Source organism: Rosa chinensis, chromosome 7 (assembly GCF_002994745.2).
Source record: "Rosa chinensis cultivar Old Blush chromosome 7, RchiOBHm-V2, whole genome shotgun sequence".
NCBI classification, from domain to species: Eukaryota; Viridiplantae; Streptophyta; class Magnoliopsida; order Rosales; family Rosaceae; genus Rosa; species Rosa chinensis.
In genome coordinates, this window is record NC_037094.1 from 6,285,058 (window position 1) to 6,311,730 (window position 26,673).

Genomic DNA, 26,673 nt, shown 5'->3' on the forward strand with positions numbered 1-26,673 from the left:
CGAGTTCTTCTTCCTGTTTCTGTCTGCTAAGGCAGATATACGTATATGTTGGGGACTAAACAGCATTAAGCATTAGAAGTCTTTTTGGTAAAACGACATTATAAACTCTATTCATGAAACTCTAAACTCAGTTCTTCTGAACGATCGATTTTGAACCGAGGGAACAAGAGAACTTCCGTTCCTCACTGTTCTGATCTCCGATGACAAATGGTAATATTTCTGTTGCTGTTCATGTCTTAGGGTAAGCCTAGGCATATTCTATCCCGAGCACAAAATTTCAGTCTCCAAGTAAACTAAAGCGTGAGATTGGATCCTGTGTTTCTTCCGAGTACTTCTTGAGTGATTATAGAGTTACTCCAAGTTTTCATTGTGGAGTTGATGATTGAATCCAGTTCTATAAAGTGCAAAACACCTATAATTGGTAACCTTCAACAACTAGGTATAACCCTTCAAGCAAATGAGACATATATACAATGTCGTTTATTTGACGAAGATATACAATAGCGTTTGTTGAGAGTGAAAGTTCATACTAATCTTCAAAATGTCTGAGATAGAAACAGGAACAGATTACTTCTGTAAAGTGCAAACCACCTATAATTGGTAAAATCTTCAACAACTGAGCATTACCCTTTAAGCAAATGAGACAAATATACAATGTCGTTTATTTGACGAAGATATACAATAGCATTTGTTGAGCGTGAAAGTTCATACTAATGTTTAAAATGTGGGATAGAAACAGGAACAGATTATGTGCGTGTCAAGATCTTTGGTTTTAGATTAACAAAAAGAAACTAGAGTCCAACATTTGGATTGCCTGAGCCGGCTGCCACAACTCCCATTCCTCCACCATGTGAAGCATCTCCCAAGTCGCTTGATTCTCCCAAATGAACTCTGTCACCATCTAACTCTTTTACAAGTTCATCAATCTTTCGGAACTGGTATGGCCATCTTACATTGTATAGAAATTGGCGAAGATCAAACCTATTATCCTCTGGCGAATAACTCTGCAACAAATCAAATATGTACGGACTTTGAATAGGATAGAGAAAAATAGGATGGTCTAGTAGAAAGCATCTTAGGGTCATCATATTCATACCTCAGCATGATAAGAAGGTGTTAGTGTGGTCATTTTGTGTCGATTAATGGAGTAGTACTTGAAAAAGTGCTTTACTTTCTCAGCCACCTCTTGTGGAGTCAATTTTGCACCCCATCTATAGCAGAGGTTCTGTAACAACGAAATTAGAACTAAACTTAATGACTGTTCTTAGATAACTGCAACAGATACCCACCACTTTATAGAAGTAAGATTAGAGCATTAGACATACCTTAAACATAGACAAGGGACCACAACGAAAAATCTTCCGTAACCTTCCATAGACCGAGAGTTCCTCGTATGTCATTCCCATGTCCACTTCATCCAACTGTTTTACACGATAATGCAATATTAGAGTCACTAACATCTTTCGGATAAAGTCACTAATATTTTTCGGACAGGGCAGCAGCAGATTACATTCCATGGTTTTTCGGTTTTTCCTCTATTATCTTTAGCATGTTTTGAGCACAAAATATGCAGCTAAAAAACATATTACTGAAGTTAAAAGGTAAGTTAATATATTTACCTGACTATAGTTGGAACGTATAGGCTCCAGTTCAGCAGTGGGTGGTGCTGCTTCAATATCTGCCAAGGACGCGTAACCAAGATGGGTGGCAGCCCATCGCAGAAATGCCCGAAGATCCTGCTTACTAATGCTTCCAATTGGATTTATATCTGCTGAGCTGCAGTCATACTGTGCAGGAGAAAAATGAGTACTTTGACATAAAGTAGTAGGCATATCAAGATAGTTACGATAAGATCAACTGTGTGCAACCATCTATTACCATACTACACAGAGCTGCAAAAAGAAAAACACCAGAAAACATGCATTTGTAAAAATCAAACAGTACCTTAGTGAGGTAACCCCGCAATCCTTCATCCACATTGGAACTGCCCAGAACAAGATAAAACCCAGGTTTGTTATGAACCCAAGGTAGAAGTGATGCAAACATAAAAGCCAGAACCATTCGGATTCGTGCTTGAATGTTTTGCAAACCTAAGTTCTCAGCATTAGATCCTCCATCTATCTGTCAACCAAAAACCACATTGATGAATCATGTATAGCATTATGATCCCAATAGAGCCACACAAGGAGGAAAAGAGGGGGAGGAGGGGTTGAAGGTAGATAACTTTACCTTATATCGTGGTCGTTTTCCTGTCACTGCTTGAAACAGCGTCAGAAGTGCAGAAATAACACCATCTATACTGATATCAAGATGCCATGCGCCAATTTCATCTGCTAGAACCTTTGCCCGTGATTTTGTCGATTCGGAACTGCAGTAAAACCCAGTTACTGAATTACTTCAGATCATATTATGAGAATTAATCTGCAGGAGAATCTACTGCTCCTGCAGCTAAACATTATTTAGTTGTTAATAATTGGTTTCAGGTGTCGTTCTTCTAAAAATCATTCCATAAATTACATTGGTAAAGTATTTGATGCATTTCCAAATCTATTTCCTAAATTGTCATTTGTACTAATACCATCCAAGATATTAAAGGTTTTCTTCAGTATAATGTCACCTACCGGTGAAACTAACTAATCTATTGCAATTAGCAACAACAAAAGAATCAGCACTTAAAATTTCCTTGTTGTCTGCTCTAAGAGTACAGTTGGAACAACACAGCGTGTAAGGAAAACAAAATCACACAATGCACAAGCGGAAATATTTTTGGGTACCTGTTTTCAGATCCCATGAAAACAGTGTAAAATACGCGTCTTGCAAATTCTCTGCTGTCAGTAGGATACTGCCCATCAGTGTACTGTCCAATTCGTATGGCATCAGCTTTGACTTGTTCATCCCCATTCGCAATATCTGCATGCAAGAGTACATCACTAATAATGACATTCAGACACTTCAGAATAGGATAACACTATCAAGAGAGATGTTTCTTTTGCCTACAGATACAGTTCCAAAGGAGAGACTGTCAGGTACATCCTTGTTAACTTTCCCAATACCTCTATGTTCACTATCCTAAACATGAGACCCTTGTTTTAGACTTTATGCAAAAAGCTTGCTCAGGTTAACTTGAAAATGGTATGGTTCTAATATGGAATATGTAAACTCTATCACGAGTGAGCATGCAAGGCTAATGATCAATGTATTATACGTTTCACATATGGTAATAATCCATGCATCATGCAGCCCACAAGTCAATGGCACAAAAAATAAATGAAACAAATGGTAAATAGAGAAGTTTAGAAAAACTAACCTTTTACCACAAGCTGACACATGCAGCCAACTATAGCAGCCACAGACGAGCTATCTGCTCCACCAGAAAGGGGTAGCAGAAACCCAGAAGCTCCACTTCTTCTTAAATAGTCCCATAACCAACAAGCAGGACCAAAGGCTATTTCCTCTTCAGGAGAGTGATACTTAATCTGCAGATCATAGGTTATATTCAATTAATATATGTTAGTGCTTGTCAGTTAAAACCATAGATTGGTCCATGTTGTCAAAACAACATGGGTTAACCAGATAATAAATATTTTCCACGTGAAGTTAAACTCTTCCCAGTAACCAAGTTAAGGAGTATCACTTGTGTTGTATTGTGTCAGTCGGATTATAACAGAAACTAAAGGAATGAGTACCAAAAAAAAAAAAAAACTATTTAAAGGAAACCTCCTGATGAATGAAGACCGGAAAATCAAGGCCTTTCTACAACTTTATAATAAATCAGTAAATACTGACCCCAGCTACTTTAATTGGTCCTGCTAGAACTGGAACTAACCTTAAGTGGACTTGAAAGGCACATTTTCAGATTAAAAGACTGACAAAGGTTGTATGGTGCCTGCACCGAAGGAACCCTGTTTTTGCAGCTTGCTTGCTCTTGGAAGCTACTTATAGATCCTCTTAGACTAGCAACCTGCCATTATTTGTTGAACCAAAAAAAAAAAAAAAGTGAGAATTCTTGAAGTCAAATCAATAGGAATAGGTACATCTATTACAAACTGAGTAACCTTGCATGTATAATTGGACAGGTTGTTATTTTTTGGTACAAAATACATTGCAACTTAAATCAGCCTCTAGCAAACATGTAAAAAGAAATACACCCCTGTACATAGGAGCAGTGGGAAGAAAAGTGCATACCGCTTCTAAATCAATTTGGGCTATCACAACCTCGACATCGTTCAAAGAAAACTGCGAGCCTTGAGCAACAAGATCTCCATTAACAACAACAGAAGCACATCCATCTGGTACAGATAACCATAGGTCAATGAACAACACCTTAATCAACAGATAGCAATAAGTTCAATACAAAGAATTCTCCAAGAAGTTTCCAGAAGAGAGCCAAAAGTACCATCAAGGAAATGGTAAGGTGCCCTCAATTTAAAATGTGCTACCACCTATTGAGAGATCTTCACATACCATAGTAAAGGCGCCCACCATCACACCCTTGTTGGTTGCTGTATATGTACACCCCTCCACGTGTGTGAGTAGCACCTATAAAAGCACGAAGACGAATATCAAGCTTTCTTAGTTGGTGATGACTTCCACTTGCATTCAGAAACACTTCAACCCCATTCAATGCAAGCTCAGCATGAGGAGGAACGGGAGTAAAAAGCTCTTCACAAACTTCAGCCGCAACAGCTCTATTAAGGAAACAATGCTTTCATTTAGAGTTCCAACAACCATCATCTTAGGAGTGAAAGACTCAATAACTGAATATAGCTAATATCCTATGCAGACATGAATGATGCTCACGGAACCGAAAAAACAATGACACACAACAGTCTCAACCTAACTAACAGCAAAACAAATGGAGCTAACATTAACACTTACGTGTCCCGAAACTGAATGAATCCATAACCAAAAGGCACCGATTCCTGTGACAAAGCCTTGGAAACATCCCCCGGCAGCTGAAACTCGACAAGTTGGTCATTCTGTTTCCATGCTGTAAACCACCTAAGCTCCCTGTAATTCCCATCGTTCGCAAGCCACATCTTTGGCCGAATCATAATAATCTTTCTATTCATACAAAGAATCTGACAATTGTAACGCTCCGACCCTTTGATCACAGGCATCCCAAAACTACATAATATCCCATCAGTCCAATCCCCCACTAACAGCTCCTTCAAACACTCCCACCTGCAAAAACCACATTCCTTAAAACACTACCACTATCAATATCTCAACATCTCCACACTCACAATTTCGAAAGATAACAACTTCCTAGTTCCTACTATCTCAACAACATCATCCAATAAAACACCTGAAAATCCAAAAACACACAGAAAGAAAAGGAAAAGGAAACAAAAAAAAAAACAAGAACCAAATTGAACTTACGCATGAGTGACAGTATCAAGCTCCAGGAAATGGTCTTCACAGCCATAGCCAGTAATCTCAAGCTCAGGCCCGAGCCGAATCACAGCTCCGGCCTCCTTGGCCTTAGCTATGGACTCCTTGATGTTCTTGATATTGCAATCGAAGTCCATAGCCCATTGGTTCAAATTGCAGGTTGCAACCTTCAGCAGCCTCATCTTCTCTTCACCCAGCAAAGACTTTGCGAACAAAAAAATCCAAACTTTGCTGTAAAGTCTGCAACTTTGATCAAACTAAGAAGAAATGCAATAGAAACCCAAGTGTTTTTGCTCACCGGAGAAAGTCTGTGAGAGCTTTAGCGATGTTGTGTTTTTGGCCGTGTGTTTGGAATCTTGGATTTTCCAAGAATTCGGTTGTGTTTTTCTAGTTCCCGGAGCCCGGGAGAGGGTGTGGGCGGGTCAAAGGCGTGGCGGGTCTGACACGCTCCGCTGACGTGGAAGAACGATTGGACGCGTGTCGTGTGTCGTGTCGCCTGGGGTCATTTGAAAAAAAATTGTTAACTACAAACCAAGATTCATGACCAAAACAAAGACAAATGGAGAAGCCAAGGCAAATACTGGGAGAACCCGTTTGAAAAATACTGAGAAGTAGATCAAAAAGTTATATAAGAATACAAAGGATCCCTTTATCATCTTTCATTCTTTCCTGCCACAATAATCACCGTTCCGGTTGGCTTCTTTGTCATGATATATGGTAATAAAAAGGCTTAAAACTTTGGAACAAGAATTACTCAATCATAAACTGTGGTTTTGAAAAAACAGTACTCTGACTTGAGCAGATTCTATTGCTTTGTTATAAATGTAGAGATAGATCTTACCTTACTGTGCTAGCTTGAGTTGAGAAGACTCTATTGCTTTGTTCTGAAAATGGACAAGAGAGCCGCGGTTGGAAAAATTTTAACCTTTTAGTTAGCCCTACTACCCCTCTAAGAGCAAGTTCAACCATTGGGTCACCAGGTCACCCACTATTCACTGTTTTTTTAGTGTTAATTTCACCATTTGAGTCACGAGCACAGTGTATTTCGTGCCCTGGGTCACCCTGTACAGTGTTCTGGGTCACCATGGTGACCTGCACAGTGTATTTCGTGCCCTGGGTCATGGACATGATGTATTTCGTGACCTAGATAATGAAAATATACACTAAAAAGTAGTGAATAGTAGGTGACCCAACGAGTGAACTTGCTCTAATGTTACCATTTCCAATGGATTAGTCTTTTTGCCACTTGGACAATTGAACGGCTACTTTTGACCAAAGCAAAATCAAGAAGGAGAATCTTCATTTCAACAACACCCTCTTCCTAATTTCTTGGGTTTTTCAAGAACAGCAAAAAATAGTCCTAATTCTATCCCCAAATTTTTTTCTCTTTCTCTAATTCTTTGGGATTAATGGCCCGCTTGCAAATCCACCTGCACAACCTTCACCGTTATGCAGCAATGCGGCTCGAGATGGTAGATGCCTGCTTGGAGATGGGATCGTTGGGGTGTGATTGGGATCAGAATTTGATTTGATCTGGTTTGATTCCAGGCGAGATCGATCTGATCTGAGTGGGATGGTGACGTCCCTGACCAAAGAAAAACAAGAAAGAGAAAAATAGTTTTATTTTTGTTATAAAATATTTCAAAAAATAATAAAATAATGTTTAAATATAACTAATCTATTGGACCAAAAATTTGTCAAAAATGACCGTGTGACACACGTGATCCTTCAAATTCGAATTTGACACAATTTTTTTTGACTTAGGGCTAGTTTGAGATTGATGTGACTTTAAAAAAAAAACTGCTGCTGTGTTGTGAGAATAATCAGCTGTGAATTAAAACAGTTTTGTGTTTGATAAATAATATTTTTAAAAGTACTGTTAATATATAAAACAACTGCAGAGTATGTTTTTATCTACAACAACTTCTAAAAGCAACCTCTAGGCTGCTTCTAAAATATGTTGTCAGTGACATATAACTTTCAATTAAAGCTATTTTTTATTTATTTATCAAATATAATAAAATCTAAAATTTTGAACAAAAGTTAATTTTTTTTTAAGCGAAGCAATCCCAAACGGGGCCTTACCTTGGAGATCTTGACGTTACCGAATCTAATTAATCCCAAGCTCCGAAAATCTTCACCTAAACGGCGCCGTCTGGATTACCCTCCGTTCTAGTTTCTACTCTGCTCTCTCTCTCTCTCTTTAACACAGAGATATGGTTAAGCGGCGTTAAAGCTCAGCTCTTTATCGTGGTTCTCCAAATCTCCGCAAAACCCTTTGGGCAGCAAACCAATCACAGCTCCTCCTCTTGTTCTGAATCGCCGTCGCCGGAATGACGACAGTGGCGAGCTCATTGGTCCACGACGTTCTCGGCCGGAGAGCCGACGACGTCGACCGACCTATAATCGACTACATCATCAACGTCCTCGCCGACGAGGACTTCGATTTCGGCGACGACGGAGAAGGCGCCTTCGACGCTCTCGGCGAGCTCCTCGTCGCTGCTGAATGCGTCGCTGACTTTGATGAGTGCCGCTCGGTCAGTTTATCTTCCCCGTTTGGTCGATTCGTTCCTGCTTAGTTTCTCGGAATCGTTAGCTTAGTTTGTACAATAAGGTTATTGCTTTGGAACTGTGGAGCTTAGTTTTGTTAAAGTGAAAAGAGCTTTTTGGTGAAATCTAGATAGGCAATTGTGAATTTCTACTGAATTTTATGAGTTATTGAATTGTAGGGTTTATGATGTTTAGTGCTTACAATTAGGCGAGGCTGCTTCTGAAATTAGTAATGCTAGATATGCTGATTCGATGAACCGAGTATTTTGATTGTGATTTGTGTTTTTGTTGACATTTGATAGGTTTGCAGTACGTTAACCGAAAAGTTTGGGAAGCATGGTTTGGTTAAAACCAAACCAACCGTGCGGAGTCTTGCGGCGCCAGTGAGAATGGATGATGGAATGGATGAGGGGGAAGCACCGAAGAAGAAGCAGGAGTTGATTGATGGCCCGGTGCTGACTGAACGTGATCGGGCGAAGCTAGATAGGCGAAAGAGGAAGGATGAGCGCCAAAGAGAGGTGAGGTTTATTAATACTGGTTGGATATGGTGTCTGTTGTTGGTGAAACGTATAGTTCGGGAATGTTGAGTGTGGATGTAATTGGATTGACGTTATGTCTGAGCTAGGTTGTTATTCCTTTTTATGGTATGGTTGTAGGAGTGGTTTAGTTTTGTTTTCTAAAATGTAACTTTTTGTTTATGCAGCAACAATATCAAATGCATTTAGCAGAAATGGAAGCAGCTAGGGCAGGAATGCCTGTTGTCACTGTAAATCATGATGGTGGTGGTGGCGCGAATGTCAAGGATCTCCATCTGGAAGGCTTCAATGTCTCTGTGGGTGGACGTGATCTAATTGTGGATGGTGCAGTAACACTTTCTTTTGGAAGGCATTATGGTGAGTTTGCTTTTCAGTGGATTAGGATCCTCTTGATTTGGTTTTCAAATTGATAGGAATCATTTGTTAAAATGTCCAATAGGATCTGATGGTACATGTGGTTTCTGAATATAAAGTTGTTGACCAATATTGTAGCTGTAATGATGTATTTTCAGTTGCATTTGACATAATAATTGCTTTGCGATTTATGTAGGACTTATTGGAAGAAATGGTACTGGAAAAACTACGTTTCTTAGGCACTTGGCTATGCATGCCATTGATGGCATTCCTAACAGCTGCCAAATATTGCACGTGGAGCAAGAAGTGGCAGGTGATGATACATCAGCCTTGCAATGTGTTGTTAACACCGATATCGAAAGAAGCCAGCTTTTGGAAGAAGAAGCTCGTCTCCTTGCTCAACAGGTTGAATTCTTATTTACTCATGTGTTTATTCTAATTTCTTGATGGATGTGCTGCTTATGCTCTTCATGAACTATTATAACCTGAAGAGAGAACTGGAGCTGGAGGAAGAAGGGGGAAAGAGCAATGGAGAAATTGATAAAGATGCCATTGGACTGAGGCTTCAGGAGGTATACAAGAGGCTTGAGTTCATCGATGCTGATTCTGCAGAGTCACGTGCAGCTTCCATTCTTGCGGTCAGTTTTCCATTTATTGTTTTATCAGTGACTAAATGTGTGTCTTCTTGACTTGAGCTGGTATCGAACATTGAAACTCACAATGATGATGGATGGCTAAAAATATTAAAATTAATAATGAGAGAAAGAAATGGGCAAGGAGGTTGCAAATGCTCTTCCATTCTACTGTTGAATTTTGTTGCTTTATACTGAAGTTAAGAATGATGACAGAAATAAATTGCCTAGCCCACCAAATACTATGAAACTAATGAAACAACAATGCTGCCTGCTGGCATTGAACCATGCTGCTCTAACAAATTTGGATAAGATACTGTGGACGTGTGTTTATAACCTGGGTGCATGATGTATGGAATTTCAACTTATTATTTTCTGGATTATTACTGACCAGGAATTTTACAGGGTCTTAGTTTCTCTCCTGAGATGCAGCGAAAAGCAACTAAAACATTTTCTGGAGGATGGAGAATGAGAATAGCTCTTGCTCGTGCCCTCTTTATTGAGCCTGACTTGTTACTGCTTGATGAACCTACAGTATGTTGCTCATACCTCTTTGGGATTTTCATTAGAATTCTTTGATATCTGGCACGTGTGTTTCATTTTACCCCTCATGTATATCCTTTTCACTTTTCAGAACCATCTTGATCTCCATGCTGTCCTTTGGCTAGAGGCTTACCTGGTGAAGTGGCCAAAAACATGTATCATTGTTTCTCATGCTAGAGAATTCTTGAACTCGGTAAATTATGTTTTTTTTTCCCTGCTCATTTGGTCATATTAGAGCTCAGTACTATCTGTTACACAGATAATATCCACTTATATGCCTCACTTTATGTTCTGTAATTTTTCAGGTGGTAACTGATATCCTTCATCTTCATGGGCAAAAGTTGACTGCTTACAAAGGTGACTATGATACATATGAGAGGACAAGAGTGGAACAGCTCAAGAACCAACAGAAAGCATTTGAATCTAACGAGCGTTCAAGAAATCATATGCAGGTCTTTCATCATACCAACTCTTCCTGTCTACAGCAGTTAGATTGCACTTTGATCAGACCGATTCTCTATTGCTCTTTGATCTCTTTTCTAATGAAACTTCTGTTTTCTTCTCAAAACAGAAAACAATAATCCACCTTGTCTACAGTAGTTAGATTTAGTTCGATCAATTCTTTTTATTTTTTCCTAAAATTACTTATTTTTGGTCTGTTTCTGTGTTGTTTTGGAAAAGCTACCTTAGGTGGTTGGCCTTTGTTTATTACTTTATTTCTGTAAAGATTACTAACATAACTTCTCGTTCAGCTTCATTTATAAGTATCTACTTTAATCTTTTCTTCTGCTTTTTGTTTGGGAATTCTCTGCACAAAGCTTTCATTTTAAGATCATAAGGATAGATGATCATGTCTTTCAAATGTTGAATGATTTTCTCTGATATATATTCTTGTCTTATTGGTTTAGCTCTCTCTTTCCTGTCTTTTTGAACTACAATGAAGTATTTTTGATAAGCAACTGTTTTACTTGAAGTATTTTTGATAAGAAAATGTTTTACTTGATCTGCAGGCTTTCATCGATAAGTTTCGCTATAATGCCAAGAGGGCCGCTCTCGTGCAATCAAGAATTAAGGTGCTTTTGATTGATTCTCATATGTTCATATCACTATTTCTGAAAATTATGATATGGTCATATAACTATTCTCTTCACTATACCTCTGAATCCTGTGTTCTTGTTTGATATGTTAGGCTCAAGGTATATCTCAGATAATTATGATTTAGACAAGTTCTCTTTATTGTTATGCAATTCATTTGGCCTGCAGTAATTATATTAGTGTTTACAAGAACTCATGTCTTCTGTTACTTATATGCAGGCATTGGACCGGTTGGGACATGTGGATGAAATTGTAAATGACCCTGAGTATGTACTGATATGTTATTGTGGTCTATAAACAGCATTTTAATTAAACTTTCTTATAGTTTCTCTTTCCAGTTTTACTTTACTAATCGCTCTGGCATTTTCATATGCAGCTATAAATTTGAATTCCCAACTCCAGACGACAGACCTGGTGCTCCTATAATAAGTTTCAGGTTTGTAAAATAATATAGGCCTAGTTGTGCGCACACACCATCCCCAGGGGACTCTTGTTTTAGGAGTGCTTTAATTGTCACTTTCATTTCTTTTCTGCAAGTAAATTCAGATCCTTTGCGTACTTCAAGTTTTTTTTTTCAAGTTTATTCTGCCTTCAATCCATGGATCGAGTACTCATGTTTTTGATTAAATGTATTTGCAGTGATGCATCATTTGGTTATCCTGGTGGACCCCTTTTGTTTAAGAATTTAAATTTTGGAATTGACCTAGACAGCCGCATTGCAAGTAAGGATGCTTCTCCATTAAATTTTTTTTTTTCTATATAAAAAGATCATTATTTCATTTGAAGTTGAATAAATAAGAATTTATCTAGTGTATGGTTTGTTCTCCATATTCACCTGGTATGTGTGGGTGTCTAATTGTTTCCAGTGGTTGGGCCAAATGGCATTGGGAAATCAACTATATTGAAGCTAATTGCAGGAGAGCTGCAACCAACCTCTGGGACAGTTTTCCGGTCAGCTAAGGTATCTTATACAAATAGATTTATATCATCAGGTATCTATATGTAGATGTCATTAATTAAGCGCAATGGTATATGCTGGTACTATGCTTCTCATTTTCATAATGTTCCTTGTGTAGTAATATAAGATATGGAGGTTTTAGCCTCTGCGACTCCTAGCAATATTGGTGTTATTTCATATGCTTAATCTCGAGAAGACTTACAATTTTCTGTTTTACAGGTTCGTATTGCTGTTTTCAGTCAGCATCACGTTGACGGGCTAGATCTAACTTCCAATCCTCTGTTGTACATGATGCGGTGCTTTCCAGTAAGTCCTTGAAATTACCACTGTTTGGCCCCTTTCTATGTTACATGGAAAATCTTTTCGTTTTCCAGTGCTGTTCCTATGGGTAATATCTTTGAAGTTCTATGCATAGGAAGATGATATCCTGCATCCATGCTCACATCCAGGATAGGTCATTCGCATTTAAAAACTAGAATATAACCAGAGAACTCATCTTTAAACATCCAGCTCTGCCTCACATCATTGAACAAGAGATGGAGTTCTGCCAAAACAAAAAATCCACTGTTATATCAGGTTTAGGTGAAATTGTTGCTCGAGGCAGGCCCCTTGACATGTGGTTGATTTCACTACTGTGAACTATCACAAACTCATTTTGGGTGGGGCAGGTTTCTAATGGAAGTTGATCTACCACTTCTAGTGCTTTAATCTCTTTTGGGGAAACAAAATCTTGCTATCAGATTTGCCATGCTTTTACTATCACCAAACTAAAGTACCTTTTTTTCTTTCTTTGCAGGGAGTGCCTGAACAGAAGCTCCGATCTCACTTGGGTTCTTTTGGTGTAACTGGAAATCTCGCACTGCAGCCAATGTACACTCTGTCTGGTATTTTCCTTACGCCATGATGTCAATAATTCAAATGTTACATTCATGATATAAAACTAGTATTTGACTGGCCAGCTCATAAAGATTGGAACAACTTTGGTGTTACTCCCTGATTAATCTGAGCATTGATCTTCAAATGCTTATATTGGATATATTTTTATGGTAGGTGGTCAGAAGAGCAGAGTTGCATTTGCAAAGATAACTTTCAAGAAGCCACACATAATATTGCTCGATGAGCCCTCCAATCATCTGGCAAGTCACAGTCTTTGTTGTTATATATTGTATTGCATAGGAAACCGTTATCTGGATTTCGAATTGCTTGTGTGGTATGAAGAAAACAACACTGCCTTTGACTAATTGCTTTTTACATTGAAATGACTTTTGATATGTAGGATCTGGATGCTGTGGAGGCATTGATTCAAGGTCTTGTTATCTTCCAAGGAGGCATTCTCATGGTATTTCATCCCAAATCTCTTCATGATTTGCATTAGCTGATATATCAGAGTTATTTAAAAAACTAGTACAACTATCATCATTCTATACTAGTTTGTGGTTTAAAGGAAGAACTTGTTTACAGGTTAGTCACGACGAGCATCTGATCTCTGGGAGTGTGGATGAGCTGTGGGTGGTATCTGAAGGCAAGATAGCACCATTCCATGGCACTTTCCAGGACTACAAGAAGATACTGCAGTCACATTAAATAAATTTTATCAACAAACTTCACGGGAAGTCCCCATGGTGGATGAAACGGTAGTGTGGGAAATTAAGCATATTTGAACACCAGGAAGAACACATTGTTCTGAGCGTGTGTCTGCCAGAAACATGTGGAGATACATTGTATTCCAGAATACTTTTACAGTTTTTGGCCTGTTCCATTGACGTAGCTTAGTATTATTACATTTGTCGGATTGAATATTTATACAGAGCAAAAACAGAGAGTGATGTGGGAAATGTGCATACTATGTGCTTGATCAGAAGGGAATTTATATGGTTTTAAATTGTTTTTGTTATGAATATATAAGGTTACTAAATGGAATTTGGTGTCCGTTTAGTCTTACAAGATTCTCTTATTCGCATGAAAATGAAGCGTAAGATGAGCATTCCTGCATAAGGATTCCAAACTATAGCTAAAGGCAGTGATTAACCGGCCCGGATAGTGTCTATTATGCTCACATATTTTTATCGAAAGGGTAAAAAACACGTTGCACGGATCAGAGTATCAAACCTGTTTATTGAATGAAGGTGAAAACAGAAAGAAAACTTCAGGGAACCATAGTTCACTTTCATCGAAAAAGAGAACCATTAGTTCACAGTTCACACCCTATAGTGAAACATTTGGCTCTGTCAGTGACCAAAAAGCAAATGAAAAAAAAAAAAACAAAAAATATTGCGCATCCAGGGAATCGAACCCTGGTCAGTACCGTGGGAGGGTACTATGATACCACTACACCAGATGCGCTTGTTGTTTGTTTGCTCTTGTGATTACCTCCTTATAATCAGTTTGTTTTTAATTAAGATCAATTATAATCATTTTGAAGCTAATGGATCTTTATATTTTGTTTAGCACCAAAACTTAAGTCTTTGCACAGTACTCATGAATTGGTAATGAAGTATCGAGCACTCTTTATATTGGGAAGTGAGTGTCTACTTGATGCTTTTTTTAAGCGAGTTTTATAGTTCATTAAAAACGTTCAATGAATACTGTTCATAATATTTTGTAACTTTCTAGTATCAACTAAATTGATTTTAGAAATCATTGAAATCTATAGAACATCATAAAAGATTAACAACTAAACATTACTCGTATAGATGAACAAAAGTAGAGTCCTGGTCTCTTTTTATAAAGTTCAAGGAGCATATTACGAGGCAAAACGTTTTACTAAATAAGGTGACGGAAAAGTTTTTAGCTGAAAATATATGTAAAAAAAAAAAAAAGCAGAACGGAAATTTAGTTTTGGTCAAACTGGGAATTCTTGTTGAACTCTGCTTTATTCCTTGGGGTAATCCTAGCCGTGTATTTGTGAGCAGGATAGTAGCAAATCCCCTTGATATAAGTCCAAGTCAAAATCCGAAATTGGGGTGTCAAATTTTTCAATTTTGAAACGCGGTCAGGAAAAATGGAAGACGGCAACCCCAACCCCAATAACGCCATAATCTCCCGGGAGACGATTGACTCGGTCGCCGGCTGGGTCAGCGCCACCGTCTCCTCCGCCTTCTTCTCCTCCCTCGAGCGCTTCTCCTGCGTCAACGTCGCCACCACGGACGCCGACGAGGACGACGATGACGACGAGGCCGCCCACCGCCCTCTCGCTCTCACCGATCTCACCCACCCCGATCAACAGCACCACCACGCAAACGACGTCGCTCAGCTCCCCGTCTGATTCGGTTAGATCTCGGCTTTTTGTTCGTTGTCTGTAACTGGATTTGCCAAAAACAGGTTCCGGTTGTGAACGTGGAATTGTATATGAAATTATGAATTGTTGAATTATCAAGTTTAACTGGTTCTTGATTCGTTGAAATTATGATCTTCTGTTTTGGTTTAATCAGTAATTTAACCGAGTAGTGAATCTGTGATTAGATTGGATTTATGATGTTATCTCTGCTCCCAATGGTGTTACATTGGAGTTGATTTGTACGCTGCTTTCATAATCTCCTAATTGGATACATAATTAGTGCTTAGATTTATATGATCTCCTACATTGGTCCCGTTGCCATTCGGGTAGGCTGAACTGAAACTATATATTTTCGACTAATACTGGATTTGTTGAGTCATACTGCACTTTCACTGATCAATGGTTTGTTGTTATGGTAATTTGTGATTGTAGCGACCTAGTCTTACGGAGCTCAGATTTGTAATTTGGTCATTTGTGACCATGTTCAAGTCACCGGTTATATTAGTGTGTCAATACCTTCTGCATAGACCAAATTGCCGCTTGTCTTATCTCAAACTCTTTTCATTCCCATAGGGGTGGTGTTATTTTGTTGGAGCAGCTTTGAAATTTTCTAGAATTGATAGCTTCTATTTGTCTTTGGTTTGTGTATGGGCCTAGAAATATTTCACCTATCTCTATGATGTCCATACAGATTCATGTGGAAAGCCAGCTTTTCATACAGGGATGACCCTTAGTGGCTTTTAGGGTGCTTATGTTTTCTTTGAGGTTTAACCTGAAGTTAGCCTAGAATCCTTGAATGTTTCTGACATCATGCCAGTGAAACTCTTCTCAAACTATTCTGGGGTATTGATTGATCTAAGGCATTCAAAAACTGACACACCAGTTGTGATTTGGTAATGCTTTACACCCACCTCAAAGAAAACCCTGTAAATATTTCCTAGTTCTCTTATTTATCTCATGCTTCTGCTTCTGTGTACATATCTGTCTTTGAATGCACAACTGGTGCATTTTACTGGCTTTGTATCAAAAGGATATTGTTTCAAACTTTGAAGAAAGTAGTTATAAGCACTTGAAAGGACCTGTACAAGGCAACATTATCTTTACAATTTTTTTTTTTTTTTCCCTCCGCATCTCTCTCACACACACAGACACTAGTTCTACTTTTTTTTTTTTTTTTTTTGGGTTACAAGACACTAGTTCTACTTTACCAACACTGTAAATCTGCATTTTCCTCCCAACATTATTCTCCAGTTATATGGTCCTTTCCAATAAAGACCTTATAATAAGGGCTTTGATTCAGCTGTTGGATGAGTTTTACTTTTCAGTTGATATGCTAAATCTTCATTGCACACCATCAAACGCTTGAAATGATAGAACTCTTGTGCATTATGATAATTAACTCTCCCATAATGGGCTATAATTACTACTAATTAGGCACGTAATGTCTTGATTCTCTTCAATAAGTTTTTTGAGAGAAAGGAGGTCAGCTTTTCTCTTCAATAAGTTTGTTGGCCCTCTTTGGAAATCCATTTATATAATATCTACAACTAAAGGACTGAAATTGTCTTCTCAAAAAAAAAAACAAAAAAAAAAGGGCTGAAATTGGTGCACATATTTCAGTTTCATATATAGAAGGAATTATATGGATGAAATAAATAGAATGTAATAGCAAGAAATCCTATTGAACGGATTTACTTTAACAGACCTCCTAGTTTACCAAGTTTCCATAGGGTTTCTCAGTCCCTTTAAACATTGGCTATAAATATGAGACAATCCACTTTATAGACGCATATAATTGTAACGACTACCTCAAGAGGCCTTAGCTAGAGATCTCCAAAATGACCGGTTCCGGCCAACATCTGATGCTAATCCTTGACTTGACTTGCATCATTTTCGTCGGCTCTGCGGCTGATGTCTAAAACCACCCTACTTCCAACAATGGCGTCGCACTGGCACAGGCACAAGAGGAACCTTGTCATGGTCCTCCGATGATTACTTTCATCAATGTCGTCACACCGGTACAGCCAGTAAACAGAGGTTAGTAAACTTGTCGAGAATCACGACCCACCAACAGTAGTCGAGACGGAACTCAAAGTGGTAGCAGATTCCGAATGGCGCATAACAGAGGATGGTAGTTACAGCTGCTTTGCACGTAGACCTGACCTGATTATTACAAGGCAGTTTTTTATTGTTATGAGCCTTCTCGAGACAACGGCCGAACGACAATGTTTTGGTTGATGAATGTGCGAGGGATCCATCTCAGTTATGATAAATCTAAATGGAGTATAATTGTTGATTGCACTTATTCAGAATGATTTTTCACCTTCTTTTTTTTTTCCGTAATAAGAACAAAAGCCAATCGATTGATTCAGTTATATTTCGTCGATTGCTTCAATAGTTCAATCTGTTGTAGTTTCTACAATAAGTTAAAAGTTAAATTGCGAAGGAGAAATTATATGTCTGATTTGAGTTCCCAGATGAAGTTTATTTGATTGAGAAAAATAGTTAAACGAATGGATTGAATATTCTCAGATTGATGCTACTTTCAGAATCTCCTAATTTTGGTACGTAAGTTTTACATTAAAATTTATAAAAATGTAAACCCTGTCCCTTTTCAAGCCTATTAGTAAATCTCAGATTTCAGGAACCTACTGATGGATTTGTAGAGTCATACTGCACTTTCACTTGATCAATTTAGATGAAATGATCAATGATGTGTTCTTTGTAGTGACTTTGTCTCACAGATCCCATCTTCAAGTCACCATCTATATAACTGCAGTACCTTCTGCATAGAAATTTATGAACAGAGAGTTAAACCCGGAAATTTATTTGCTGCGTTTCCATCTCAACCCTATTCCTCCCCATAGGGAATCAGGAATGATGTTAGAAATGCCTTTGAAATTATTTAGTTCTTCTAGTTTTCTTTCTGATGTGTGTCTCGCTTGAAATAGGTTTGACCTATCTCTATGTTGCCCATATAACTTCATGTGGAAAGCCAGCTCTTGAGACATGCATATGTAATGGTCTTAAGTGAAACAGTGGTGATTCTAGTGGCGTTTAGTGGTTGTGAACTTGTGATATCTCTTCGGTTCATTTATGGTTTTGCCAAAAGTGACTTGAGATGATTCCCAGATGCCATTGAAACTTTTCTGGAACCATCTCTACTGACTAAGAATAATGACAGGGATTTAGAACTGAAAAAACCTCTATGATCCTCATTCCATGATATTATACATCTCGACTATCCCCACCTGCTTCTGCGTGTGTTCGTATATGTGTCTTTGAATGTGCAAGTGGTGCATCTCTATCTCTATTAAAATAGTTATAATCACTTGAAAGAATCAATATGCAACAACTTTATACAATTTGATGTTTAATTTTTACATCTCTCTCACCCACACACCACAAATCCTAGGGGCATTATCATGTTACATACACACTAGAGTAAACCCAGAAACTTTAGCAAAAGGACTGGTAACATGAAAGGCTAAATTACTTTACCAGTATTATTAATCTGCATTTTCCCTCCAACATATTAGCATCAAAATACATCGTTTGATAATGTACAGCCTCGCTTTCTTCTCCTTCAAAGTACTCTTGGCTGCCTGGTCTTTCGTTTCCTTTTGCGGGAAAGTTGTTGACTGCTCCATGAACACTTGACTGCTCCTTCTCCTCTCTTGTTCTCCTCCTCCTATTAACTCTTCTCTTTTGTGACTGTTATCTCAGGTTTATAGGAAAATAGAGGAATCTTTTGAATGAGTAACTAAATGCTTTTGTTTCGGTTTCTGTTTGAAAGTAAAGTCAGTAAAGTATATTGTTTTGGATGGTAGTAGTAAAGGCCCTGCAGGGTGACCTCACCAGTCAACCAGGAAGCTGCTGCTTTTCTGCTTCGGGCTTCTGGCTTCTGCTTCTGCTTTCCCAGCTAGCTGGCCTAATATACGGACCTCCAGGTTGGTTGTCTGGTGAACAAACCATTAATATTATTGGTTTCTGCTTCTTTTTCTTCCAGGATTTATTGCCAAGGGCACTTGGACCACAGAAGCTCTACTAGACCATATCAGGAAGTGCTTGGATACATGTATTTCTTTAGTTTTAGTACCTTGGATAATCCATTGATGATATTAACTCTTCTGAACAAAGATAAGGTAGCCTTTTGACCACTTTCAGTCTCATCAAGTAAGATGAAGATCCCATTTTGACCAGCTACAGCTTCATAGATTGTGGTGATGATGATGACACTCGGTAATTTTTTTTTTTTGGGCTCATTATATGGTCATCTGTTCTTGTTTCCTCCATACTGCTATCATTTTGTCAAGACTGATATAGTGATATTGTCGGATATGATTTGCCATTTTAGTGTGCCTCTAGAATGTCTGGATTGACACAACTAGATCGTGGGTATGCACAACCATCAACTCCCATTTTCTCCTCGAACTCGATCTTCCTTAAAGAAACGACTAATATGGTCTCCTTACAAACTGTTTTTGATTTTGGTAGTCACAAGCCTTGCAAAGTGACGGGTGAACATCCGATTAACAACGAGGTGTATATTTGTGAAACAATTTTCATATTCCATGATTTATAAGTGACATCTTTGCCTCGATAATATGATGATGCATCAAATATTATTTCCATGATCATTCATACCAACTCAATCTAAATGATGCACGGGACACAATTTTCTTACTTGATCAGAGGTGTGAAAATACTATATATATGGTGTGCCCCAGTTTATTAAAGCATCAATGTTGGACTCTTATCATTAAAAATTACAACCATGAACAACAGAAACACACACTTTAATTTGATAGCTGAGAAAACAATATGATTCAATTGAGATTTTGGAGAAAATTTAAGGATAAAAGAGCAATTTAATTAGTTTAACCTGATCAAAATAGGTAGAGAAGAAGACAAAGTGGTTAGGCCGCTGTCCTCCCAATTATTACATTTAAGAACGATCGTGTGAAAAACAATGTAGTTTAATTGGAAATAATTCGTACATGGACGAAAATTATATATTTGTACAGATTTAGTGAGTCTGATATTCAAATAAATTTCTGGGTTGAAAATACAGCTGTAAATTCTTTAATTAAGGACATATGTTGATAATTTATGATGAAGAAAATTCTAACTTTTTTTTTTTTTCCTATTTTTCACACTGTTTTTTCTTAATGGTTTGGGTAATGAGGCCTGGTTTGGTTTTGTTGTTGGGTTTTAAGGTGTACGAAACAAACCCTTACTATATAAGCATTGGTCTCTGGGTTTTTACAATCACAATAAAGTTTTCCTTTTTCTGTTTTGAATTTGAATTTTGGGTTTGATAGATTTGGTTGAGCTCCGATGATGAATTTCTTCGATCTCTCTTATGCAATTATCGTTCCAATTTCCGAAGCTTACTGATAACGTAGAGCTTGTGTGTGGAACTCAAGGGACACCTGAGGAGATCAAGCCATTTTTTATTCTGCCTTTCCCCTCAAATTTTTTGCTTTCTCATATTAACTTGTTTTTTCTCTCGAGTACTTTCATTGAAACAAATCAAATGATATTTCTTATCTTGATGTTCTGCACTTCTGCTAGTAAACCAAATGTAAACTTGGTTTTATGTATTTGAAAATTATGAGACAATTAAGTGGTTCATTAGAAAAAAGTTTTTCAAGAATTGGTTTTGAACTTTTGATTCATGGTTCTCTGTTATTTGTTGCAAAATGGCACATTTTCAAATCTCCATGTATGTGAATTTACTCTTCCTGTTTTTGTATTTATTGTTTTTTTTGTTTTTGTTTTTGGTAGTATGATCTTCCACCGGGTATCATTTTCATGATCACTAACACCAACTCAAAGAATGATGTTTGAGACACAAATTTCTTGTTTGACGCGTGCATTTTTGTGTTGAACTCCATCATAAAACAAGCAACAATGAAGGCGTTGGACTCCATCATAAAATGAGCAACAATGAAAATATATGCTTTTGGATAGTTTAGACATAGTATATTAAATAGTTTACAAACCAATTCAAATTGAGATTTTGGAGGAAATTAAAGGATAAGTGATGAGTTCAATTAGTTGTAAACAATGAAAACAATACCAAATCTAATTTTTTTTTTATTGTTAATTTCAAAGTATTAAAAAACTATTACTTCTTATATTAGAAAGCAAACAACAAGACGACTTATATATTAGTTAATGTTGATCAATGTTTCCTGATCAAAGTTGGCTTTAGCTCTTATTTAATAACTTATAAGTTGTTGTATTAGAAGTTTCTATTTGTAATTTCTTTGTTTCTTTTATTTGTTGAAAAAATAAGATGATTCATAAAATTCAACAAGGTTTGTATTTGTATAGATAAAATTTATTTTAATTCTTCGTTTATTTTATGTTTTTTTTATTCTTTATGCCTTCATGGTTTGGGCTCTAAGGCCTGATTTAGTATGCAAGCCGGGATCTAAATTAACACTTAATTACTGGACTCCATGTGTGGCTATCAGGCCTTGTTTTCCACTGGCATGAACAAAACCCTCACGTCTTATACTTGTTGTTTGGTCACATGGTCGATGACTCTGTTTATGAGTTGGGTACAATGCTACTATATAATTTGTGTGTATATGGACATAAATTGGTAATTATTAAGATTAATCTCGACTCAATTGCATTGTTTTATAGATGTTGTTTTTTGTTATATAAAACATCAAACTCGTAATGTAGTGTGTTCTCAACCTAATTTGCCCAAAACCCTTTAGATTCCAACTAACGCTACGCGTAGTTCAGATGATGACAATTGGACGAGGATTGGTACGTATGAGTCAAAGTCATGGACCTTTAGTGTTTTTGTTCCCATCTGTCAACCTTTTACATTGTCTACGTCGAAAGCCAAAAGGCACTCTCTGGTTCATTGAATAATCTAACCAAGGACCCAGTTCCAAATTATGCCGCCTTTTGTCCTTCTTCCTTGTCATCCAATAATCAGAATCCACATCTTCTTCTTCTTCTACTACTACACGTCAAAACGACGTGGCCCTTTGATTTGTTACCTACCCCATATCCTACAGTGTCGTCCCTTCAATGGCGGACTCTCACATCCAATTCTCCTTAGTGTCGTTATTTTTTTCCTCTGTGGTTTTCTCCACCACCATGACTGTCACGAATGCGAGTGCTTCATGCGATTCCGGCCCCGTCAGGCCCACCACCCCATTGGTCACGTTCCTCGAACAAGTAACACAAACGGCGTTGTCCACCTTCGGAAAACCCCACTTCGACCCCAAACTCTACGTCGATTTGGCGCTCAAGTCCGACCTGTCATTCACCCAAGACGCCTTTCATGAGCTTCCCAGGTCCGCAAACGGGTCAACGTCGGTCAATGATCTCAATGAGTTTATACACAACTACTTTGAGGGCGCAGGGGACGATGTGGTGCTCGCTCAGCCGGAGGATTATGTCCCCGAGCCTGAAGGGTTCTTGCCCAAGGTGAAGAACCCGGAAGTGAGGGCCTGGGCTTTGGAGGTTCACTCGCTTTGGAAGAACTTGAGCCGGAAGGTGGCTGGTGGGGTCCACAAGAGGCCGGAGTTTCACACTCTGCTACCTCTGCCTGAGCAGTTCATTATTCCCGGTTCGAGGTTCAGAGAGGTTTATTATTGGGACTCTTATTGGGTTATTAGGTAAAAATTATTTCTCTTCTTTTCAGTTTGATAATGTGATGATAATCATATGCACTAATCATGATTAGAAGATTAGAACACTGTTTATAAAGAAGTAATCTTGACATTATAAATGTCTCTAGCTTCTTTCAGTTTGATCATGTTGTGTTAATCAATTGCACTAATGTTTATAAAGAAGTAATGTTGCCATTTTAATCCTAGCTGTTGATTTTGCAATGAAATGAGAGCTGTTCATGATTCAATCTTACATCATTTTGAGACAAAACACAATTGGTTTGCTGGTGTAAGATGGCAATGGCACCTTAGTGTTCCAATTAACCAGGAAAATAGTTATATTTCAGGAACAATTATACAAACCTTGTTCCTTTTACTAATTTACATGAACTGGCTCTTCTTGGATATAATTTTATGTTGCAGGGGATTGCTAGCAAGCAAAATGTATGATACAGCAAAAGCAATTGTGACTAATCTCATTTTCCTCATAGAAGAGTATGGTTACGTCCTTAATGGTGCAAGGGCATATTACACTAACAGGAGGTAATCCACTATGGACCAATTTTTAATCTGTCATTCCCTATTTTGCTTGCTTGTTCTCTCTGTTTAAACTTTGCCATTGACTGCTTAATGCACTACAGGCCTAATGTGATGATGTTTCTGCCTTGACAATTTTTGTAAACAGTCTTGACACGAATCATTAATGTTTTGGGATTGATGTTCAAAACATTGTGAACACTTTTAATTAATGTGATCCAAATGTCTTTGATATGCTCTGAGCTCTACCCCGAGCTTTGCTCTGTATTACACACTTGTAATTCCATTTCGAAACTGATCTTGGGGGCAAATTTTTCAGCCAACCACCCCTTCTGAGTGCAATGGTTTCCGAAATCTACAAGAGGACAGGAGATTTGGAGTTCGCTAGAAAAGCTCTGCCCGCACTAATCAAAGAACACGAATTCTGGAATTCAGGTATTGACGGAAACTTTATACTTTGGAAGTTTCACATTCTCTTGTTCCATTCATCTGGTGTTTACAGTAATGCTTGTCTATCCTACTTTGGTTTATAATCTGTAGTTGGTTTTGAATGTTCTAGTTTTCCGTCATTGTTCTGTTTTTGTAGGTATTCATAAGGTAGTTATTCAGGATGACCAAGCTTGTAATCACACTTTAAGTCGATATTATGCAATGTGGAACCAACCCAGGCCTGAATCTTCAACCACTGTATGTCCTCCTCTGCAGCTTAATTATCATAAGTTTTTCCGTTCAATCCATCAATGGTTGGGGAAACAGAGTGACTGACTAATCTTGATAACATATTATGCTTGTCAGGACAAGGAACTTGCTTCCAAGATCGAGAATGTTTCTGAGAAACAGCATTTTTACCGCGAAGTGGCTTCAACTGCTGAGACTGGATGGGATTTCAGTACAAGATGGATGAGGTAGATTTTTAAAACAGGGAGAAGAAATTAGTTCTGAGATCCTTATTTCGTTTATTGCTGTACTATACTCTAATGTCACATAAAACTGCTTGTGATGCATATGCTACTGTAATTAAGTTGTGTTTTCTTGTTGCAGGAACCATTCAGATTTCACAACATTGTCCACCACATCCATTTTACCAGTTGATTTAAATGCCTTCTTACTGGGAGTACGCCACAGAACTTTTATCAAAATAAGCCATGTAAATTATGATCTTGGCACATAACAATATCCATTATGCAGATGGAACGTGACATTGCCTTCCTAGCAAAAGTTACAGGAGACAGCAGCAATTCTGATCACTTCCTGAAGGCTTCGGAAGCAAGACACAAGGCCATTAAATCTGTTTTCTGGAATGCAAAGAAGGGGCAATGGCTTGATTACTGGCTCAATGATAGCTCATGCAATTCAGTATGTGATCTGCGAACTCTTTAGTTTTCTGGCAGTTACAGCAGTGATTGTCCTAATTTCACCTATGTAATACCTATAGGAACCTCAGACATGGGAAGCTCGTAACCAAAATGAGAATGTATTTGCTTCAAACTTCATCCCTTTGTGGATCGAGTCATTTTACTCAGGTTTGCACTTTTGAATTTTCATCACACCACACTTATACCATACATTTTTTTATTTTAAATGTTGGTTCAAATATCTTAGTCATGTACCAAAAAATATAGAAGATACTCTATCTGCTTTCAACATCGTATACTGAGATAGCTCTTGCTCTATGTGTGAGTGAAGATACTTCTATGGTCCAGAAAGTTACTACAAGTCTTCAAAGTTCAGGCCTTCTTCGCGCTGCTGGAATTGCAACATCACTGACAAATTCAGGACAACAATGGTAATGATAATTTAGTAGTAAAATCAAACTCAACTGCTTTCAGTAGTTCAGGAATTTTCTAAGAACTGTTCAAAGATTCATATTGGCTTTTCAAGTTTTCAGAATATCAGCTACCTACTTTGAACTTCTACACGGCCTAATGGAAATTGTAATAATAGGGACTTTCCAAATGGTTGGGCTCCAATCCAACACATGATAGCTGAAGGTCTGGCAAGGTCTGGATCAGAAGAATCAAAGTTAGTGGGAGAAGAAATTGCTGTAAGGTGGATCAGAACCAATTATAAAGCCTACAAGAAAACAGGTGTGATGCATGAAAAATATGATGTGGAAAAGTGTGGAGAATTTGGAGGTGGTGGTGAATATGTACCCCAGGTATATCACTTTATCACTTTAATTATTATGATCCTTGGTTATGATGACAGTTCTATTTGTACAATTGCTATTAAATGGTTTGGTTTTGCTTCTACTGATTTGAACTTCTGTTATGTTTCAACTGCAGACTGGTTTTGGGTGGTCAAATGGACTTGTATTGGCATTCTTGGAGGAGTTTGGATGGCCTCAAGATAGAAAGATAGATTGCTGAGAGTATGTAGAATAACAGGCTATAGAGCTCAAGTGATAGGACTTTTGGGTTAGATCTGAGGCTTGTGTAATAGAAGTAGTCTGATAATAGGGATTTGATGGTCAGATTTGTATTTGAGTCTTCTGTAACGATGGTAAATATTTATCCCAGATTTGGGGCGTGAAAGACCCCGAAACACACTGAAAATGAATTGGTGAACAATTTCAAAAGGAAATTCTTATATACCATAAAGCAGTCTTGGAGAAGAAGCATTTAGCTGTGTTTCTCTTCTGTATATTATAAGCCAAGCATACAATTTAAATATTTGTGTAACTGTAATTAAACGATTTCTTAATTTGGTAGGTGATGAGGATTATTGTCTGATATACTTTAGATTGTTTCAAATTCCACTAAGACTCTTAATACAGTGTTGTTGTGATTAGGACAGAAAGTTAGGATGTGCTCTAGAAGCAGAGCACTGATTAGGGGCTTTTGATTGTACATTAATCTCCCAAAGCTGGTGGAGTTAGTTGGTCTAGTATTAGATCAAATACATAAAACAAAAATTATGTAGCTGTTTGATTACACTCCAACTCATCTGTTACGTCACTGATGACTGCAATAGTTCTGGACTCATTACCATTACATGGAAAAATATTCAATTAAGGCCTAAATTATGTGCATATTTTGTAGTGGATGGTGGGTCTGTGATCGATAATAGATCCTCTAATGATAGAGATCAGAGATCCTTCTTTAAATAAGAGCCTCTTGGCTATAGCTTTGTAATTTGATTGGCAAAACCA

At 37.8% G+C, this 26,673-nt stretch overlaps 4 protein-coding genes and 1 non-coding gene across 5 annotated transcripts; 3 read left to right on the forward strand and 2 right to left on the reverse strand.

Moving 5' to 3' along the window:
- Positions 1 to 594: 594 nt before the first annotated feature.
- On the reverse strand, positions 595 to 5,846 carry LOC112180949 (glutamine-dependent NAD(+) synthetase). The gene is made up of 14 exons (XM_024319536.2): positions 5,693 to 5,846; positions 5,383 to 5,597; positions 4,879 to 5,184; positions 4,465 to 4,688; positions 4,186 to 4,289; positions 3,827 to 3,961; positions 3,308 to 3,476; positions 2,775 to 2,910; positions 2,230 to 2,368; positions 1,945 to 2,121; positions 1,620 to 1,787; positions 1,326 to 1,421; positions 1,097 to 1,225; positions 595 to 1,004 (listed from the first exon to the last, which is right to left on the reverse strand). The coding sequence occupies exons 2-14, from the start codon at positions 5,574 to 5,576 to the stop codon at positions 792 to 794; spliced, it is 2,190 nt and encodes a 729-aa protein (XP_024175304.1). The 5' UTR covers positions 5,577 to 5,597; positions 5,693 to 5,846; the 3' UTR covers positions 595 to 791.
- Positions 5,847 to 7,590: 1,744 nt separating this feature from the next.
- LOC112179086 (ABC transporter F family member 3) lies at positions 7,591 to 13,982 on the forward strand. The gene is made up of 18 exons (XM_024317408.2): positions 7,591 to 7,931; positions 8,247 to 8,462; positions 8,648 to 8,837; positions 9,031 to 9,239; positions 9,326 to 9,472; positions 9,872 to 10,000; positions 10,101 to 10,202; positions 10,315 to 10,461; positions 11,020 to 11,082; positions 11,324 to 11,370; positions 11,481 to 11,540; positions 11,744 to 11,826; positions 11,971 to 12,065; positions 12,282 to 12,368; positions 12,859 to 12,946; positions 13,113 to 13,198; positions 13,339 to 13,401; positions 13,524 to 13,982. Exons 1-18 carry the CDS (start codon positions 7,728 to 7,730, stop codon positions 13,644 to 13,646), a joined length of 2,139 nt encoding a protein of 712 aa, XP_024173176.1. The 5' UTR covers positions 7,591 to 7,727; the 3' UTR covers positions 13,647 to 13,982.
- A 352-nt stretch (positions 13,983 to 14,334) lies between these two features.
- On the reverse strand, positions 14,335 to 14,405 carry TRNAG-CCC. The gene has a single exon. It is a non-coding gene; the product is annotated as a tRNA-Gly (tRNA).
- Positions 14,406 to 14,988: 583 nt separating this feature from the next.
- LOC112175116 lies at positions 14,989 to 15,579 on the forward strand. The gene has a single exon (XM_024312782.2). It carries the CDS (start codon positions 15,064 to 15,066, stop codon positions 15,325 to 15,327), a length of 264 nt encoding a protein of 87 aa, XP_024168550.1. The 5' UTR covers positions 14,989 to 15,063; the 3' UTR covers positions 15,328 to 15,579.
- Positions 15,580 to 22,324: 6,745 nt separating this feature from the next.
- Positions 22,325 to 26,165, forward strand: LOC112179968 (probable trehalase). Its single transcript, XM_024318449.2, has 11 exons — positions 22,325 to 22,991; positions 23,409 to 23,528; positions 23,842 to 23,957; positions 24,109 to 24,209; positions 24,318 to 24,427; positions 24,564 to 24,636; positions 24,711 to 24,878; positions 24,958 to 25,045; positions 25,209 to 25,308; positions 25,467 to 25,680; positions 25,808 to 26,165. Exons 1-11 carry the CDS (start codon positions 22,399 to 22,401, stop codon positions 25,889 to 25,891), a joined length of 1,767 nt encoding a protein of 588 aa, XP_024174217.1. The 5' UTR covers positions 22,325 to 22,398; the 3' UTR covers positions 25,892 to 26,165.
- Positions 26,166 to 26,673: the final 508 nt, after the last annotated feature.